The sequence below is a fragment of the Micropterus salmoides genome, unplaced genomic scaffold (genome assembly GCF_014851395.1).
Source record: "Micropterus salmoides isolate LMB-PRFRI ecotype aquatic unplaced genomic scaffold, ASM1485139v1 Ms_hic_scaffold_8, whole genome shotgun sequence".
NCBI classification, from domain to species: Eukaryota; Metazoa; Chordata; class Actinopteri; order Centrarchiformes; family Centrarchidae; genus Micropterus; species Micropterus salmoides.
The window spans coordinates 16,617,907-16,630,739 of record NW_024044570.1 but is presented as its reverse complement, the minus strand read 5'-3'; the positions used below and the strand labels follow the sequence as shown (position 1 = coordinate 16,630,739).

Below are 12,833 nucleotides of genomic sequence, written 5' to 3'. Positions count from 1 at the left end.
GTCATTCCCTGCTCAGCCACCCGGCGGCGCTGTTTAGCTTTGAGGTGGTACTGACCTCTGTAGTACTGACACCACGGACTGCATAGAGACTGTCACACAAACAACACACAATACATAAATTGTTTGCACGTGACCCGCTGTAAACATTTCTAATTATATTAATTAAAATGGCATTTAGAGTGTAACCCAGGAGCAGCAGTTGTAACAGTGCTTGTTTTTGTTGTTTTCGATTAAAGCAAGGCTCTTTTTATTGTTTAAAACAGAAAATTCATCCTTCATCCTCTAACAAAATCACATTTCATCTGTTGTTGCTGGTTTTACTGTTTCACTTGCTTTAATGTATTTTATGTATCATTAGGATTGTTTCACCTTTTGTTATTGTGTGTAATGTAGCCTTCTGGTTTTATTCTAAAGTGTATCTTGAAAATCGTTATATAAATAAAATGTGTTCTTATTCTTATTATTCTTATCATTATTATTATCCTACACCAAATACGTCTTTTCTTTTAGAAACACGTGAGTGTAACAACAACACTCTTTATTCAGAAGCATTTTTTAAACTTTCAATAATTAATTAATTGTTTAAAGACGAATTTTTAAAATATTTTTTATTTCAATCTTATAATGCATCATTTGTCTTTAGATTAAAGTAAGATTTCAAAAAAAAATCACTGCATGTTTTCATGTCATGCTTCTTCAAAAAAGTGTTATACATTTTGGGTTTATCTGATGACCCACTCGTGATCCATCGGTACAAAATGCACTGCATATTGGTTAAGAAACTGTGTCAAAAGTTCATCTCTGTTGTGGAAACCGTTTATTTATGTTGGAGAAGAATTTGTCCTGTGCACTGTGCCAAAGGGAGACAGTGGTTCAGGGAGCTAGCCTATTTGTGTTCAATAACAACATTCTCCCTCCCAAACCTCCCAGTGCATCGGTCATCATCTGGTCAGACACATATCTATCACCTTCTGAGTCACTTTTCTTTGAACTCGGCCAGAATTACTTATCTTATGGTACACTTTATAGAGCAGAGATAACTTTTTTTTAGACAAATGACCCCTAGCTGGTGGTGCTTTCAGAGTAGGATGCGATCCCTGAGGAATCATGACCTAGATCAGTAAATTCAAGGAAGTGTTCAAGAAAAACATTTCATTGTTACTGTTGAATGTGCTTCAGATGCAATACATTTGTGATTTCATTATGATTTCTTGTGAAACCCTACTACCGTTTACTATTTTGTAACGGGGACACTGCAAACAAGCCAAATTTGGACACCCTTGTCAGTAGGACAGATTCTATTTTTTCTCCAGGAACAAAGTTTCTCAAAACTACGATGATGTTCAGGCACATTGAAAGTGTTTGTTCTATTCTAAAATCACCACTACCACAAATAAACAAGCGCAGACAACTATTAGTGCGCACTATTGCAGATTTGCTTTAATTGATCTGTAAACAATAGATTAATCTAGCCAATATTGCATAGTCGGACTTTGATCAATAGGCCTACACATTATTCCTATTTCATAATCAACAAAAAGATAAACTATGTGAACAAAAAAACAAACAGACAGATAAAATTATAGCAAAACCAAACGCGTAGGCCTATCTCTTCTGGGGAGAATTTTTGACAGAGCGAAGTGCCCGCTCATTGACTTCACCTATGTGTCAGCGGTGCGGATTATGATTGGTCACTTTATCAACTTTCTCAATTATGATTGGTCACTTTGCTTTGCGGTGTCGATTGTGATTGGACAAGCCGGTTTGCTCTGCGCCTTCCTCCTTCTCTCAACTCCTCCTCCCACACAAGTGGGCAAAATAACAACAAGTCCCAGTGGTTCACCACGCGATTTAGCTATTTAACTAGCTTAGGGTTGTTTTAATGAGAGCATTGACTGACAGGGTTTAGCTAGGCTAGAGTATAAAGGACTTGATGCATTTTTAAATAGCTTATGTGAATTTAGCGACATTACTTGCAACGACAAAAGTCACTTCTACCGTTATAGTTATCACATACAGTAAATTATCCAGAGGACAGCACGTAAATAGGCATAACGTTAACTAACAACATATTAGCAGTGTTCAGCTTTAACAGGACGTTTCTTGTGTAGCCGTTAATATCTGTGTGTGAACGTTGTATTATTGCCAGCGACCTTAGCCCCACTTGACAGAGCAGCGGACGGTCACCGGTATGTTTCCTTTAGACTCGCCGTGGAACATCTCGTTTGCAGGTTGTGGTTTCCTCGGGATATACCATGTTGGGGTCGCCAGCTGTCTGGTGGAACAAGCTCCCTTTCTGGTGCAAAACGCCAGGAACATATATGGGGCTTCGGCCGGAGCTCTAACCGCCACTACCCTGGTCACCGGAGTATGTCTTGGTACGTATATCTTCAGGGTATTTAACCATAAAGACTAAACTCAAAAATTAAATTTAATTAGAATTTGTTGTGAACTGCTTAAGTAGTCTACAAGTTCAAGTGTACTTTTTTTGAAGACATCTGAAGACATATCTGTCTAATAACCAGTGGTGAAGGAAGTTGCTCATTCATATTACACTGTGTAAACATACTCTGTTAGCCTACAAGTGAAATCAGAATCAAAATCAGGTTTATTGCCAGGCACATTTTCACAAAGGAGGATTTTGGTATATTACATATACATAAATCCAACATAATTAAAAACATACCAGCAAATTGTAAAGAATTGGCCCCTGTTACAGTGGTATAATGTTAATACTGTAGCTGCTATAGCAATTCATTATTACTTTTGTTGTATTAACATATAAGCAGATATTGTAGCATGACAAGGTTAAACTACATGCATGCATAGTTTAATCTTAAACAATTTAACTAAATTGATAAACTGAGCACTGAGTCGCGGCAGCTGTCAGACGAAGTAGTGGAGTAAAAGAACACTATGTCCTTCTGCATTGTAGGAGAGTAAAAGAATAAAGTAGCATAAACAAGTACCTCAAAACATAGTTATTTTTTTCCACCACTGATAGTTAAATAAATGACTGTCTGATGACTGGAAAACTATGGTATCCTGATCATAACCTTTTCAAAATGAATATGTGATACCAACTAAGATTACCTTACACAGGGGAAAAGTTTAAGGGAAGCAAGAATATCCTCATAATATCTTCCTGATTGTTCTATAACAGAATCCTTGTAGGCTATTCTATAATGTTTGCTTTTACAAACATTTTCAGTAACAATGTCTTAATTTCGTCACAGGAGAGACTGGAGCAAGTATCATCGATGTTGCCAAAGAGGCGAGAAAGCGGTTCCTCGGACCCATGCATCCTTCCTTTAACCTGGTGAAGATCATGCGTCACATGCTGGGGCGCACGCTGCCAGCTGATTGCCACCTTCGGGCCAACGGGCGTTTAGCAATCTCTCTTACTCGAGTGACAGATGGAGAAAATGTCCTGGTATCGCACTTCAACACCAAGGAGGAGGTGGTGCAGGTGTGCATTCACTATATTCTTCTCAATATTTTGCAGTAGAGGTGGTTTATATTATTTAAATCAGATGTTGGGATACAGTTGAATTAACACCTCAATACTGATGGGTGCTTTCAGACCCACTTACATGTTGACAATTGGCAATGTGGATGTTGATTTTTGAGTTTTGATCAATTGATCAATTAAGTCAATTTTCAAGAGAAAATGGCAAACTTTCTCTGGTTGCACCTCCTCAAATGTAAGGATTGGCTGCTTTTCTCTGTTTTATAAAACTGAATATCTTTTTTATGTTGGATTGCTGGTCGGAGCTCTTGGCTCGGAAAACAAGACAATGATGCAGAATGTAAAATGTAATTTAACTATAACGTGTCTTTTAAGAGCATTTAAGTTACTTTATGACATTACAATAACAAGTATTATGAAGTTTTATGCTGTAATAACAACTGTAATATTACAGTTTCTTTTCCACAGAATTTTTAGTGTTGTCTGAGTTAATTTCACATCCAACAATTTGTCAAAGAAGACAAATTTCTTATGTTGTGTTTCACATGTTTCTTATTTTATCTCTTTTGTTAACTAGGCATGCGTCTGCAGTGCCTACATCCCAGTGTATTGTGGCCTCATTCCTCCCATGCTGCAAGGAGTGGTGAGTATTCAATATTATTCAGCATGTGTGTCTTCATGTTGTCGCTATCCTATATTTGGTCTATGGATAAGGAATGTTTTTATAATTTTTATGGACTTGGTCTTCCTTGCTGCTTTGCTTGAACCATGTACTGTATTTCCTCTCATTGTCTTTTGTAGTTGTTGCTTTTGGCACTTTTTTTTTTCAATTTCAAGGGGCTTTATTGGCATGGGAAAGAGACATTTTTACATTGCCAAAGCAAGTGTGAAATAAAAACAACAAAAAGATTGAGTTTGCTGTCTTTATATTAACAACATTAGAAAACATTCCCCCTCTCAACCTCCTTGGGTGGTATGCTCGGGTCCTCTACCAGAGGCATGAAAGTTTGAGGGTTCTGCGCAGCATCTTAGCTGTTCCTAGGACTGCACTCTTCTGGACAGAGACCTCTGATGTTGTATCTGGAATCTGCTGTAGCCCATCTCCCAGTTTGGGGGTCACGGCCCCCAGTGCTCCAATTACCACTGGCACCACTGTTGCTTTTACACTCCACATCTTTTCTAGCTTGGTATTTTTCAAGCTACTTGTGTTCCTTCTTCTTGATGTTGCTGTCGCTTGGGATTGCCACATCTATCACTGTAGCCTTCTTCTGCTGTTTGTCGATCAACACAATGTCTGGTTGGTCAGTCATCACCAGTTTGTCAGTCTGGATCTCGAAGTCCCACAGGATCTTAGCTCGGTCATTCTCATCTACCTTAGGAGGTGTCTTCCATTTTGACCTTGGGACTTCCAGCCCATACTCATGGCAGATGTTCCTGTACACTATGCCAGATACCTGGTTATGGCGTTCCATGTACGCACTTCCTGTCTGCATCTTAAACCCTGCTGTTATGTGCTGTACTGTCTCAGGGGCATCCTTGCACAGTCTGCAGCTGGGGTCCTGCCTGGTGTGGTAGACCCCAGCCTCTATTGATCTTGTACTGAGTGCCTGTTCTTGTGCAGCCATGATTAGTGCTTCTGTGTTGTCCTTTAGTCTAGCCTTTTCCAGCCACTGGTAGGATTTCTTGATATCAGCCACTTCTTCTATTTGTCGGTGGTACATGCCGTGCAGCGACTTGTCTCTCCATGAAGGTTCTTCGTCTTCCTTGTCCTCACCCTTGTGTTTCTGCTGCCTGAGGTATTCACTAAGCCCTTCATCTTTGGGGGCCATCTACCTGATGTACTCCTGGATCTTTGTTATTTCGTCCTGGACAGTGGTCTTGACACTCACTTGCCCTGGCGAGTCTCAGGGTGCTGGATTTGGGGTGAAACCCTCCATGCATTGTGAGGAGCTTAGATAGATAGATAGATAGATAGATAGATAGACTTCATGTAATTGCCCCCATCACAGCCCTCCCTTTCTCAAGAATGTGTTTGTTCTGAATGGCACCGTGTGTAAACAATGATTATAAAATTCCTCTGGAGCCAGTGTTTGTCACACACTAAATGGGAAAATAGAACTTGTATTTTTATGCTGGACATGTTTCTAGCACAAAGGTTTTCTGGGAAACATTATTGAGCAATATCAACGCTCCCACCATCCCTCTGTGGCCTTTGTGATGGGTTTTAACAGCTTACACGTCCCTGTGTGTACGCAAGCTTTGGCACCAACATTTGAGAGTGACAGAGCCAAATGTTACCATGTTGTTACAGGCTTTAAGGTTGTCCTGCCCCCCCCCACCCTTCCCTCACTGGCTCAAAGTAAAAAAAAAAACTGATGTCTCTCTGAGCCTATCTGTTGACAACAAGTTAAAAAGTTCACTAGCATCAATAAAAACATAAATCAATACGCAGGATATGACACTATTATCATATCCTGTATGGGGATTTCTCTGTGGCCAAATATCCGTCAGTGCCCTCAAAGGATTTCTAGTCAATATTTTGAAATTATGCAATAACTCATCTGTTTCTGTGTATTCTGATGCTAATATCAGCATCAGCATTTTTCAAATGAAATAAACTTAAAAATGTTTCCTTACAAAAAGCCTTCTATTAATTTTCTTGCAGTGTTATTGCAAATATATGCTTTTTATTTAATTATCTTATTTTAATTGCATGATTTTTATTTATTTATTTATTTCACTTTTGTTTTTGAAAAGTGCTGATTAACTGAAGTTTATTAATAATATATATTTCTAAACAATACATTTATCGAATTGGAGTTATTGAATCATATATTTCACGCATACAAATAGATAATAATAACCATACTTAAATTAATCAATGAAACATGTGGTCATGGTTATCACAATCATCAAAGAAAAAGAAAACAACACCAAAAGTAGAAACACTCAACAAAACACAAACATTTGCTTTTTCAAATTCTCCTACCTTTTCTCTGGTTATGTAAGTCAGTCTCTCCAGTACAATACAAGACTTCTTCTCCTGTACCTGCATGTATTAGAGGTATATTTTCTCCAAGATAAAGCTAATGTCCTCCTGGCCTGCAGGAGTCCAAAGTCAATGAGTTTTTGATGCTAATATTTATCTTTTATCATTCAGCGATATGTAGACGGAGGAATCTCAGACAACCTGCCTCAGTATAATAATACCATCACCGTGTCCCCATTCTCTGGAGAGAGCGACATTTGCCCCCGAGACACCTCGACCAACCTACACGAGCTGCGATTCACCAACACAAGCATCCAGTTCACTCTCACCAACCTCTACAGAGTCTCCAGGGCACTTTTCCCTCCAGACCCAATGGTAGGACACAACCTTCCTGATCCATACACACACATACACACACACACACACACACACACACACACACACAAATGTACAGATTCATTGATTGGCTCAGATGAACTTGAGTACACTCAGTGGATTTCTTTGACTCACAACAGATGAATGTATGTGTTTGCTCTGAGTGTAGGTGTTGAAGGCCATGTGTAAGCAGGGATATAAAGATGCTCTCCACTTTCTGAAGAAGAATGGTAAGAAACAGCTTTTTGTTTCTAACCTTCTCCAAATCATGTTGTGCTCTGTTTAATGTCATCTGGCCAATAATGGCAAGCCTTATTGATTAGTATGTACAAGCAGTATCATCCTGATACGCTATCAGAACTTGTGCTTCCTGTGACTACATGTCACCAATTGCTTGTGCTGGTGATTAGACTTGTGTTACTCCTTATGGTTGCTCATGGGTTTGTTTGTTTACTTTTTTGGCTATTTGTTTGCACATAATCAATATGGTGTTACAAAATTAACAGTATGTGGTTTTCATAAACTAGTTGAACCAATAAAATAATAACCTCATCATTTATCACAAATTAAAAATAAATAAATAATGCTTCCACATTTGCATCTGCTTTCAGGATTGCTTCATTTGAACGGACCTCACAGAGACAGACCCCTGCTAGCCAATGGTGAAGAAAATAAGTATTATAATGAGGAGGAGGAGCACAAAAAATGTGATGAAGAGGAGATGAAGCCACATGTGGAAGAGGCAGCAGTGATGGTTTGTTGCAGTTCCTCAATAGAGGAGCATATCTTCGAACACCTTCCACCCAACCTGCACAGAGGTAATTAGCTTTGTGAAAATACATTTAAAATCACCAAATGTGGAGATATATGGTAGAAGGTCAGAAACGCTATGTACTATGAATTTCATGCTGCACCATCTTTATCACCATTTTAAAGTTTTCTTTCTGATTTGTCAGAAGGGATTGGTTTCCATTTGTCTTCATGTAAAAAGTAACACTTTTGCTTATTCACACATGATATATATGCAAAGAAATGCAGTTAAAAGGGGAGATTGAACTGAAAAAATCACCCAATATTACCTTGCAAAGATAATGATGGCTGTAATTACAGACATGGTGTTTAATGTGAAACAACATCAGCAACATCAACTTGAGCTCATGAAACTTCATCAGGCACTCTGTGAAGCCCCTTAAATGAATAGTGAAACATTTATTAGATGAAAGATTTTCAGCATCTTTATTTCTGCAGTTGAAGACTTGAGTTCCTTAGGAGGAAGAGTTTAGTTTAAGGTAAATCTTATAAGCTTAACTCAAGCCAGTATGAAGTTTCTCCAGGTGGATTTTTATGTTGAACCAGTGGCTGGTTCATGGACGGTAGGATAGATACATAAAAAACATTCAGAACACTTTAAGATGCTTTAAATCACTGTCAGAATGTAAACTATGGTCCTTTGAGTTATGAACATATTGTGAGTCAGGTTCAGGTGTGATGAAGAAGAAACTGATGACTTAAATAGATTTATTGAGTCCGGCCGAGGAGATACAGTGCCGGCATGCAACGTGTAAACACATGGAATGCCAACATTCCTTTTTTATCTTTTATAGACCTACAGAGATTCACAAAGTGTGCACGTAGGGTTATTGTTCACCCCTCTATACATTTGTGAAGAGTCTATTGGACATTGGTTCCAATTAAGACACGATGTGTATCATTAAAGCCACATGCAACACTTTCTACACAGAGCCAGTCAGCCTGTCTGTAATAAAACAAAATAAAGATAATCTCGACCTTGGTTTACTAAGAAATGTATAACAGTGCATCATTATCAACTCAGCTGGGTCAGTCAGTCAACAAGCAGGCAGAAAGGAGAGAAAGAGTCTGACCTACAGTCCTTCACTGTCACCTTTGGCTTACTTGACCCTTACTTGACCCCCTTAACATGACCTGGGGAAACCTGTGTCAAAGTAGCCCTAAATTCCTTCACAGTAAATAATATAAAAAATAATTGGCATTGGACCAGTCCAGTAGTATCACTCCTATTGTGGTTATATTTCTCTTTTCAAATGTGGGTTGAAATCATGAACTGTATAAAAGAAGGTAGAGCACAACTTCTGTTTATCAATGAGAGAGAAATGCTGTATTTGTTCATGGTACTGACATTTTTTATTTGATATGTATGTTGTAAAATGTGTCTCATTTTTACTCATTAATAGTGCTGCATACATTTTAGCAGGTTAATTCTCTGAATAGTTTTAGGTAACCCGTTGTGATCCTCTTTGCCTCCCTCTGCAGCTCTAGTTGAGGCCTGCATGGAGAGGAGGAGCTTGGTGCAGTCTCTAAGCAACATGCTTCCTGTCAGGATGGCCTCCGCCATGATGCTCCCCTACACTCTCCCTCTGGAGTCTGCTATGTCTTTGACTGTCAGGTATTGTATTACATCTAGTCCCATTCCCTCCTAAATTTATGTGCACTCTGAATAGTACTGCAAAAGTCAGTGTGCCATCTTCATTAGAATTTTTAGAATGGTTTTATTGATTAGAGGAACTGACTGTCCTGTAACACTGTTGGAAATAAAGACATTCAATTGACTAACAGTTGTGTACCCCGTGTAGACTTCTGGAGTGGCTGCCAGATGTGCAAGATGATGTTGAGTGGATTCGAGAGCAGGTTTCAAAAATCCTACAGCATGTTTTTCGCCAGACCTCCAAAAGCATTTCCCGAAGTGTATCTGCCAGGTGTGTGACTGTGCACTTAAACAGACATCATACAGTTTCAGTTTGCCATTTCAGCCAAAAATCTACAAAGGCAACTTAACATCCAATTGTGCCAGAATCCATTAAATGTCAGATCTATACACTCCATGATTGATGTAGTTGCTAGCTGCAAAATGTGATCACTGGGTTTCAAGGTTTCAACCTGCATTTATTTGTTGGGGTTTTTTGGCCACTTGGGGGCAGCAGAAACAAGTTGTGACATTAACATCCTCACTTTTAGGTGGATAAGTTGAACGTGTTAGCAAACAGTTGTGTATTTACACATCCAGCAGACACAGAGCAACATCATCATTAATTTGGAGTGGTGTTTGTGGACCTCGATGATTATATGTCCAATATTCTCTCTGTATTTAGCTCTGTTTTTGGTCTCTACCAACTTTTGAGGGAAATATCTGCCTTTTTAGCTGCTAAATGCTCCACTATGTTCACCAGCGAGTGGCTAACTTTGTCTGTCTGCTGTTTGGTGCTGAGCAGGTAGTGTTCAGTGGGTTTATAGAGCTTTTTTTGCTGAAAACAGCTGCCTGCTGTGTCTAAAAAATGACACTATGAGAGTAGTTGAACCAAAACAGTAGAGGCCAGAAATCTAAACAATGAGCTGGAACTTACTAAAAAACTGAGGGGAGCTGCAGAGCTGAGTGATAATTCTCTGTACATTCATCACTATGATTGTCTTCTTTCATATTGTCATTGGATACATTGTTATAAAGATTTTGATTAAAGCTGCTTTAATAACAATAAGCGAAACAGTTATAGCTGGCCTTTATTTCACACTTCTGCATACTGCTAATGCTTACTCTAGATTTTCCTGGCACCTGGAACTGCAACGCTACCAGTCCATCCAATCCCAGATCAGCTCCACCACCCTGATGCCCACCTGGGTGAATGGGAGCAGTTCTTCACTCCTGGATGTCTTTGTGCGTCTTGACCAGTACAAGAAGCAGCTGTTGTCTGGGGTGCTGTGTATCAACATGGACATGCAAAGCTCCTTCAAAACTGCAAAGATGTTACCAGATAAGAGCCCTCCATCCGTCCTCTCCTCAGAAGGCCTCACAATGCATTGTCTTAATAGTCCACCTGCTGAAGACTCTGCAGAAGCCATCAGCAGCTCCTAAGAGCTTTTGACATGTTTCTGCTGCAGATGGTGCAGCACTGAGGTTCAAACTTACTTATTCTAGATCCGGGAACATTTTAAAATAATTTAAATCAGATTTTTATATCTGTTTACACCCTTACACTTCAATATTTCTAAGCTGCCAGAAAGACAGTTGTAATTTAATCAGCCCCTTTGTGTATTAGTTGGAAAAAGTTTGTACACTTCTTTTTGACTAATGTATGACACTGAAATAAGTTTTTAGCTACAGTATAATCGGGCAAGCCCATAGACACACTATGCCTGTAGGTCTGCACAAGTGCACTGCAGTCATGTAAAACTCGAATTACAGGACGTTCTAAACTGCAGTGCACACTTGAAGTAGCGTGGTTAAACTAGAGTGTTCAGGTTTTTAGTGGAATGTAGTCAGACCCGTAGTTAGGCACAGTGTTTCTGCTGCATCCGCTTATGGGCTCTTAGTCACTTCTGCCACACAGGAAGGGAAGGATTGGAGCAAAAAAACGTAGATGCACCAGTCTGTTTGTTACAGATAGTTACTCCATTTATTTGATGCAAGCGTCATTGCAGTATTGTTAAAAAATGTATTGTCTTTATGTTTCTAGGTTTCTATGAATGTGTTACGTCTGTAAGATTATTTATATGTAAAATACAAAACTACTTTGCTCTGTTGCCCCAATCATATATACTTATTTCTATCATCTTGTTGTACTTCCATGCAAGTTACAACTCCTTTTAGATTTCATTTTAAATCTACATTGTATTGAATTTCAGCTTGAAACTATTTAAATGAGTCTATGGTTTTGATGTTATGATACAAATGTTACATTTCAATGCACAGTAAATCATTAGATCATTAGATTATCACTTTAATCTGAATTGCGCTTTTCACTGTATGCAGAGGTACTTAGACATGTTTAAATACTTCTCTTGTACTGTTTACTACAAGAAATTCAAACTGTGTGAACAAGACCCAAGTTGTGCCTTACACTTCAATGAAATAATTGCCACGTGAATTTAACATATTGTCAAAATGTTGCAGGGAATAATATGTATGTGATCATGAAATAAACTGGTGTTGTTTAACATTAAGTGCAGCTTTTTCTCGTTGCTGTGAAAACTCAGAGATCAAAACAGTGATCCTCACATGACCCAGAAAAGGCTGTTTTGTACCATACATTGAAAAGAACACACAGAGCAGGAAACACCACACATCCGTATCAGTAACCAAACAGTGGCTCAGGGACCTGAAGGTGTTCTTGGGAGGCTTCCAGGTGATCAAAACAAAAATGACAAATCTCACAGGATTCGTGATTTGTGAGTTTAAAACTAATAATGAATAATGCATAATAATGCAGCTCTCTTTTGTACTGCTGGAAAACTTTGACATTACCTAAATGGATAAGCAGTGTGAAATCTGATAATTGGCAAGTCAAGTTCAGGGTAATTTTGCTGTTATATGCCCCAAAAGTGAATTTTATTTAATGTAATATGTTCATAAAGTCCTCCTTTATTTTATAAAATGAGCAGCTATGGGGATAAAATCCACAACTTATGTAATAATTACTAACAGTTATTATGAATTTTGTAATTACAGTAAAACCTATTGGAGACGTGTGTGGTTTATCTCTGTTACTATTGAATGTCTTACTTGTGTATTGAGATGTCAACACTTCACATTTCGATGTTAAGAAGAGCTTTTTATGATGTATAGGCAGATGTGTAGGCTTCAACCTCACTCATCGGGACATGTTAAGCTCATTTACAATTTAAAAAACAGCTCTTTAAGATAAGCTATATTAATATGTTAAGGCATATAGCTACAAAATCTGTGAACAAGTACTTTGACTAATCTTTCTGTTTTAAGAAACTCCAGTAGGCTCCGTTTCCACCCCCTTAACATGTGATTCATATTACATGGTCTTCTCTAAAACAAACAAATAAATTGACGTAACTCAATAAATCAAAATAAATGAGATGGTAACAAGCTGCCTTTATAACAAAAATGATGTACTGCAGACCAGACAGTCGACGTACCGTCCTGTCAACACTAGAGGCGCATGTTGGGAATCCCCTCAACAGAGAAGTCATCCTGCTCGCAACAAAACTCATCACACG

The 12,833-nt window shown here is 38.6% G+C and overlaps 1 protein-coding gene across 1 annotated transcript; it reads left to right on the top strand.

Moving 5' to 3' along the window:
* The first annotated feature begins 1,819 nt into the window (after positions 1 to 1,819).
* Positions 1,820 to 11,807, top strand: pnpla2 (patatin-like phospholipase domain containing 2). Its single transcript, XM_038705351.1, has 9 exons — positions 1,820 to 2,378; positions 3,237 to 3,469; positions 4,047 to 4,112; positions 6,630 to 6,833; positions 7,003 to 7,063; positions 7,445 to 7,651; positions 9,126 to 9,258; positions 9,446 to 9,568; positions 10,407 to 11,807. Exons 1-9 carry the CDS (start codon positions 2,192 to 2,194, stop codon positions 10,717 to 10,719), a joined length of 1,527 nt encoding a protein of 508 aa, XP_038561279.1. The 5' UTR covers positions 1,820 to 2,191; the 3' UTR covers positions 10,720 to 11,807.
* Positions 11,808 to 12,833: the final 1,026 nt, after the last annotated feature.